General features: G+C 37.4%; 2 protein-coding genes across 4 annotated transcripts in view; one reads left to right on the plus strand and one right to left on the minus strand.

The window, feature by feature from the left end:
• Positions 1-1,702: 1,702 nt before the first annotated feature.
• Positions 1,703-7,328, minus strand: LOC117119714 (cyclic nucleotide-gated cation channel beta-1-like). 3 transcript variants are annotated; one of them, XM_033264557.1, is made up of 5 exons: positions 7,204-7,328; positions 6,982-7,059; positions 4,900-5,384; positions 4,343-4,522; positions 1,703-3,717 (listed from the first exon to the last, which is right to left on the minus strand). In XM_033264557.1, exons 3-5 carry the CDS (start codon positions 5,269-5,271, stop codon positions 3,289-3,291), a joined length of 981 nt encoding a protein of 326 aa, XP_033120448.1. In that variant the 5' UTR covers positions 5,272-5,384; positions 6,982-7,059; positions 7,204-7,328; the 3' UTR covers positions 1,703-3,288. The 3 variants fall into 3 exon arrangements, with proteins under 3 accessions (XP_033120448.1, XP_033120449.1, XP_033120447.1); XM_033264558.1 differs by having other exon boundaries at positions 6,876-7,059; XM_033264556.1 differs by lacking the exon at positions 6,982-7,059.
• LOC117119713 (myosin-2 heavy chain-like) overlaps positions 6,807-7,438 on the plus strand; it is a 42,751-nt gene continuing 42,119 nt past the window's right edge. The window contains exon 1 of the mRNA XM_033264554.1: positions 6,807-6,821. The gene's annotated coding sequence lies outside the window, so the exon portion shown is untranslated. The remainder of the gene's footprint in view (positions 6,822-7,438) is intronic.

The raw sequence follows: 7,438 nt of genomic DNA on the forward strand, positions 1-7,438 counted from the left end.
GCTTTTTCTCCCCGACTGGGGGGGGGGGGTGGCAGCTCTCCTCGACGGGGGACCCTGGGCCACCCGCTCGCGCCACCCCTGCTCAAAGTAGGGATTTTTTTAAATGAAAAAAGTGAAAAATCGATCAGTTTAATTGATTAATAAGTATATATAGCAGTTATTAAGTAGGCCTATCTAATAAAACTGATTTTCCTTGGCGTGTGCCATACCACCCTGACTGGAGCCGTTGTAGGGCCTGAGTTGAACCCCTGTAGAAACGTACAGTAGCTTATTCTAATACTGACCCCCCACCCGAAGTTGATTCCTCTGATTTCTTATGCTCTATGGCGTATTTATCACCTGGTAGATCTTTCCATATGATGGGAATACCATACATGGTCCTCTTGCCATTAATAAACCAACACTAAATAATATACCAGCAGTCTGTTATTTAGAAATTTAACGTATACACCTTGCTTAATTCAAAAGCCATTTAATTGGTTTACTAAATAATGCATAGCATATTGTACCCTGTGTATTCGTAACACATATTTAATTTAGACCACATTTTTTATATGTATTTCACAATATCCGTCAACTCGTATAATAGGCGCACATCGCTTGTTATTTATATTGCATTATACGGTAATTATGTTCGTGTATCTTGCACTACGGTATATTTATTCATGGATGAATAAGCATACTCTACCATGTGTATATATAACACATGTTTTATTTAATTAGCATAATGTCATCATTATAGAGCAAAATGCTGTAGTCGGTGCTGAGGTGCGAACATTTTGTTCATTTCGGTGATTTGTGGAGGGCATCGTTTGCTTTTAAGTCCGTAGTTGTCTTTAGTGTTGTCGGTGTCGTCGTAGTCGGAGTCGTTGCTGCGTCCGTTTAGTGAGAAAAATGCTTTCCATCTCATGCGTTTAAGAAGGCTTTCCACTTTTTCGATGAGTTTCTTCTTGTAAGCGTTGGCTGTTGGTATAGGGATGTTATATATATATATATATATATATATATACTTATATATATATATATATACATATGTATTTCATAGTAAAACATTTGAATTCTGAGAGCATGGATATGATTCTAATGTTCTAATGTAATACATGAGTTACGTAATTTTTAAAATACCATACAATATTTGACCTTGAATGACCTATTTGTGGCAGTCTGACCAGGTAAAAAATCGTAATGGTATGGTATATACATTGAATGACCTTAAATGAACTTTTATTATCTTAATGACCATCTGACCATGTCACACGTGTTATAAATCCTTGACCATGAAATATAATTTTAGATATCATAATTCTCATTAAAGTGGTTTAAAAACCGATATATTGATAAATATAGGATTTGCGTGGAGCAATTTTGAAATTCAAGATGGCCACCAGAATGACCTCGAATGAAATATTGTAGTTCATAGTAAAGATTTTGAATTCTGAGAGTCAGGGTACGGTTCTAATGTAAAATATGACAATTATGTAATTTTTAAGATACCATACAATATTTTACCTTAAATGACGTATTTGTGGCAATCTGACCAGGTCAAAAATGGTATGATGGTTTTCCTTGACCATATAAAAATAGTTTCAGACATTAGAATTATAATTCCAAGTGGTTTAGAAGCGGCGATATAGATAAACATAGGTTTTATATATTATTCGGCCATTTTGAAATCCAAGATGGCCGCCATAATGACCTCGGATTAGGTGGTTCCTACCAAAAATTGAATGCTATGGCCATAAGGAGCATGTAAAAAAAATTGGTGCTTTTGTCCGGAACGTCCATATCCATCTGCTAAGCTGCCGGACTATGATATGTCCTTTACCTGACACGCCTCAGTCCACATCTTTATGTTCAACTCCTGGCTAGATACCTCTTTACTAACCCTTTTGATAACATATTTGCATACTTTTACACTTCACTTAAGTGCACGAATCATACACTGGCATTTTGCCTTAATATTCATGTAACTTATTACAATTCACAGATCGTTATATTTATTAGTTGATATAGTTACCAGTACGTAAAGTAGAATGAAATATTCTAATATTGTGACACGGGTCCCTGAATAAAAAAATGGCTTAGTATCAGTCTTCAGTTTTTCCTTTCTTTTTAAAATTTTCATCAATTTACATAGTACAAAAATATACATAATAGTAATTTAACAAAACTTGGTAAATAAACGAATAGAGATAAAGAAAAATAATAGATAAATAAATACAAAAGCCAAAATCAAAAGAATGAATAGGATAAATAGCATTCCTTATTTAAATGATCAACAGATGATAACTTATATTGTACATTGTATTTTTCTTATCTTTTTTTTTTAAATACTTTGAATCTTAATTTTAACTTAAATATGGTAATATAAACAATGAACAAAATTCTTTCTTATATGAATTACTTTAACTTTTAATTAAATAAAATATAGCGTCTTTGTTTTCCCTAATGGTACTGAATAGATCCAAAATTTATTTTTTAAACACATTTTCTTTATTAATTCAAAGAAGCAATGGTAAATTCAAAAGTATTTTAAAAATATTTTTTTAGCACAAACATATTAACTTCGAATAGAAGACAAGAAATTTCCTTTAAAAGTAGAAAAAATATATAATTATTCCCTTTATGAACTTTAATTATAAATTTGATTAAAGTGTAACAGCTTTTTTTTTAATGTTAATAATTCAAAGTCAGTTTCTAAATATATTTGTAAAATTATGAAATAATGATCAAGTAAACATACAGTATTTCTATATTTTCCCATTTTTCCTTTATAAACACATCTTTAACATAAAGTACAACATTTTATTTCTCTTTAAAATCATAATTTAGTCTTCTTAAGCAGTAATATTACAGAATCAATTAATAAATTAGTTCAGTCTTAGTATTGGCTCAAAATTGTGCCTTTGGATAAGCAATTTGATATTTTGGTCTGACGACCTCGTGGTGGCGTCGGATGACGGGGATCCGGGCCTGTCCGACGGGGGCAATGGGGCTAAATGTCTTATAGAAATTTCCATAAACAATTTTTTTTTGTAAAAATGTATATAATTTGGCTATCCTGTTTTATAACCAGGGCTAGAAATATGTTGCTCTAAACGTTCACGGCACATTTAGTCCCGTCAGCGCACATTGTGATGATCCGGCTATTGAATTTTTCAAACACACATGTTTTGTATTTGTTTGTATTAATTCATATCATGTAAGTTCTTTTATTCACATTTCTTCTACATCATCTAATATCACTTCTCTTTCTTAATCTACTTCCACGTCATTCTGCTTCGCCACTCATTTTTCTTCTTCTTCGTCTCCTTTTCCTTCTCCTTGTAAGACAATCTTTCCTCCACCTACAACTGCAGCACTTTTTTCTTCATCTTCTTCCACGTCACCTGCTTCCACTAATTCTTTCTCTTCTCCTTTTCCTCCTCCAGTATTTCCTCCACTAGCACCTGCAGCACCTACAACACCTGCAGAACCTAGAGCACCTGCAGCAGCAGCAAGAACCATGCCTTGCGCACTTAGTCCAGCAGCCCCTACAGATTGCAGTATGGCAACAACACTTCCAGCTGCAACTCCTCCTCCGTTAGCTATGGCAGCAGCCGACATGAGTTGTGCTCCAATGGATCCAGATGCAATTCCAGCTGCAGTAAAACCTAATAGATACGGACCAACTGTAACAGTTCCAACACCAATCAACGCTCCTCCTATTAATGTTTTCTGTAATAATTAGGGCAAAATTAAGCAATTGAGATTATGGAATCGATTATACTGTAAGACCTGTGAATCCCAACACTGCTTGGAATTTTGATGGTAAACCCCGCCAAAACTCTTCCATTGAATCCCGCCATGGGCTATGCAGACAAAACAATTGCGTAAAATTGGGCATTTTGAAGTACAATAGATCTCAGACTTCTCAAGAAAACTTGTTATGGTCAGTATTCTGTGGGGTGGGGTGTTGGGCTGTCTCTTGGGGGGGGGGGTAAATTAGTTCTCTGGTGTGGGCGCATTAACCCAGTCTGACAGCCCAGTGTTTTCAAAACTGCGCTCTTATACACTGCAGAATAGACCTAAAGTTCAATATTTTTAAATTTAATGCTATTGTGATGTAGGCCCAGATGATGTTTTAATACTTTGATACTGGCCGAGAGTACCGTATAGCCTGCTCGAATGATTCTTTAATTTGGTCTATAAAGGAGGACACCTTTGGGACCAAAATAGTCTTATTGACAGGGGGACGTCCCCTGTATATGGATGGCCGTATTTGGTGAACACTAACCAAAAACGAGAAATTATCCAATCTATGGGTGCTGGCATTTACAGTAGTAATGCAAAGATTACTCACCGCAATTTTTTTATGACTATTCTCTTCTTTTTCATTTTCTTCTTGTTCTGGATTTTGTTTTTGTTCTAGTTCCTCCTTCTCATTCCCCTTGTCTTCCTCCTCCTTCTTCTTCTCTTCCTCCTCATTCTTCTCATTCTCCTTCTTTTCCTCTTGATCCCATTGTCTTCCTGTTAATTTTATCTGCAATAATTAGGACAAAATTAAACAATTGAGTTTATGGAATCGATTGTACAGTAAGACTGTGAATCCCAACACTACTTGGAATTTTGAGGGTTCACCCCCGCCCGCCAAACCTCTTCCATTGAATCCCGCCATACTGGCTACACAGACAAAACAATTGCTTAAAATTGGGCATTTTGAAGTACAATAGATCTCAGACTTCTTGAGAACTTTATTCTGTGGGGGTGGGGTAAATTATTCTTATTGACAGAGTGATGTCTCCTGTATATGGATGCCCGTATTTGGGGAGCACTAACTAAAAACGAGAAATTATCCCCTTTATGGGTGCTGGCATGTAGTAATGCATGCTGGCATGTAGTAATGCAAAGATTACTCACCGCAAATTTTTTATGATTATTCTTCTCTTCTTTTTCATTTTCTTCTTGTTCTGGTTTTTGTTTTTGTTCTAGTTCCTCCTTCTTCTCCATCCCCTTGTCTTCCTCCTTCTTCTCAATCCCCTTGTCGTCTTCCTCCTCCTTCTCCTCCTCCTTCGTCGTCTTCTTCTTCTTCCCATCCTCTTCCTCCTCCTTATTCTTCTTCTCCTTTTCCTCTTGATCCCATTGTCCTCTTCCTCCTTCCCATGCCCATCGCCAGAGTCTATTTGCTTCATGTCTAACTGCAGCACTTCCAGTGGCAGCAAGACCTATGCCTTTCACACCTAGTCCAGCAGCCCCAACTTCTCCCTCGTTATCTGTACCTGCAGACGACATGGGTTTTGCTCCAATGGATCCAGCTGCAATTCAAGCTCAAGTAAAACCCGGAAGATACGGAATAGTGGTAACAGCTGCAGCAGTAACTGCAGCTCCTGATACTGTATCTATATCTGTTATGAATGCGAAAACAACAATCTATGCTTAGGCCTTAGCTGATAATATATTAGTAACTTAAATATTTTATTGAACAATACAAGAACGACCGCTCATTGGTCTTCGCGTTAAACCGAGGTTATCTCGTCAGTTTCACGGTAAACTTAATTTCATCTCCAACTTGGTTGCTTTCTAGTGATTAATTTATTGTGTGGAAGGTGCGTAGTGAACAAAGTTTTTTTTTTTTTTTTTTTTTTTGCCAACCGTAGGGTTCCTAGTAAGGTCAGGCAATTACCATTTTAAAGAAAAGTTCAGTGGTGCTGCAACACCGTCTGTACGCTTCTCTTGCAGTTACCGCGTTATGTCGTTGATCTCGAAAGCACTACCATGTTCTAGAGGACGTCCATCAAATGACAGTAAAAGGCGTTCGTGTCGAACGCGACGTGCTGCGTCTCTATAACGTATGTTCGAGTTTCGAACGAAATTTTGAGTTCCTAACGCTATTCGATTTCAATAGAGCGCCCCCTACCACTTGGTAGCAGTACCCATCAAAGATCTTATAAACACAAGATAGCGTTCTCCGCGATTTACGCGTAACAAATAGAAGCGTCGGTCAAGGTTCAAAAGTTTCCAATTTAGCAAGAGGGCGTCATTCATGCGCTATTATACCAAAGAGAAAAAGTAATCAGTTTTGGAAGAGGGCGTCCTATCTGTTGCCATGGATTTGAGATGGTGCCTGTTCTGCTGTTCACAGTACGGTATGGTCATAGTGGTCAAAGGTCAAAAGTTTCCAATTTAGCAAGAGGGCGCCATTCATGCCTTATTACAGAATTTGCACGCGTAAATCGCGGAGAACGCTATCTTGTGTTTATAAGATCTTTGGTACCCATCAAAGATCTTATAAACACAAGATAGCGTTCTCCGCGATTTACGCGTAACAAATAGAAGCGTCGGTCAAGGTTCAAAAGTTTCCAATTTAGCAAGAGGGCGCCGTTTATGCGATTATACCAAAGAGAAAAAGCAATCAGTTTTGGAAGAGGGCGTCCTATCTGTTGCCATGGATCTGAGATGGTTCCTGTTCTGCTGTTCACAGGATTGGTGTACGGTGGTATGGTCAGAGCGGTCAAGGGTCAAAAGTTTCCAATTTAGCAAGAGGGCGCCATTCATGCCTTATTACAGAATTTGCACGCGTAAATCGCGGAGAACGCTAATCTTGTGTTTATAAGATCTTTGGTACCCATCATTCACCGGTACCGTTTCCGCCATCTTTAATTACTACATCATGACATAGTGTCTACAGCTCCCGTTGGGGGCAGTAGACACAAAAACGTTCAATGATCTTATCGGGATTCGAACCCAAAACCATCCGATTATCGGATACTTTACCAACACCGAGCTGAGGCCAAGCGGTAAACACCCTTGGATTTCCCCAATTAGAGCAGGTTTTTCTCAAGGTAATATGTATACGCAATCTATTATTGTTATCAAAGTTTATTTCATGTGCTCACCTCATAATCGGCCTTATAGTACGTCAAATAAAAACGTATACATTTCTGTGTACTGCCACATTTTTTTTTTTTATTAAACGCAAATGCAGTATGTATATTTTCTTACTTTAGCTCGACCTTTTTTCTTTGTCTCTGTTAGCTTAGCTTCCTGAACAAATATTCCAAAGACTGTAGGGCTGATTGACTGTAAATAAAAACAAATACAACAGCCGACAGTGAATAACAATCAGTGCCCACCGCACCTGACCTATACGTGCAAACCTACAACAATTAAAATATATCGTATGCTTTGATTTAAATTGTACATTATAACCGGCTTCTAACTTACTTTAGCTATTTATTGTTAGGCCACTAGCAACTAACAATTTAATATGATCCCTGTGACTTGAAGAAATCAGATGATACTGCAAGCGTACTCGAACTCGAAATGTTATGACCTTTGGACTATTGTCGTAATACAGTAGAACCTCGAATTTACGTACGGCACGGGACCGGAGGGCGTACGTAAATCGGGGGATTCGTAAAATAGAGGTTGTGTTAAATTTGTGGTAACCTTTGACCTA

This window comes from Anneissia japonica, unplaced genomic scaffold, assembly GCF_011630105.1.
Source record: "Anneissia japonica isolate Jap-2015-1 unplaced genomic scaffold, ASM1163010v1 scaffold472_len315957_cov169, whole genome shotgun sequence".
Lineage (NCBI taxonomy): Eukaryota > Metazoa > Echinodermata > Crinoidea > Comatulida > Comatulidae > Anneissia > Anneissia japonica.

Excerpts from the sequence above, each read along its gene's own strand:
- LOC117119714 (XM_033264556.1), bottom strand. The coding sequence starts at position 5,271 with ATGTCGTCTGCAGGTACAGATAACGAGGGAGAAGTTGGGGCTGCTGGA. Across the intron at positions 4,523-4,899 it reads ATAATCATAAAAAATTTGCG|ATAAAATTAACAGGAAGACA; the intron begins GTGAGTAATCTT and ends TAATTATTGCAG. Across the intron at positions 3,718-4,342 it reads ATAGTCATAAAAAAATTGCG|AAAACATTAATAGGAGGAGC; the intron begins GTGAGTAATCTT and ends TAATTATTACAG.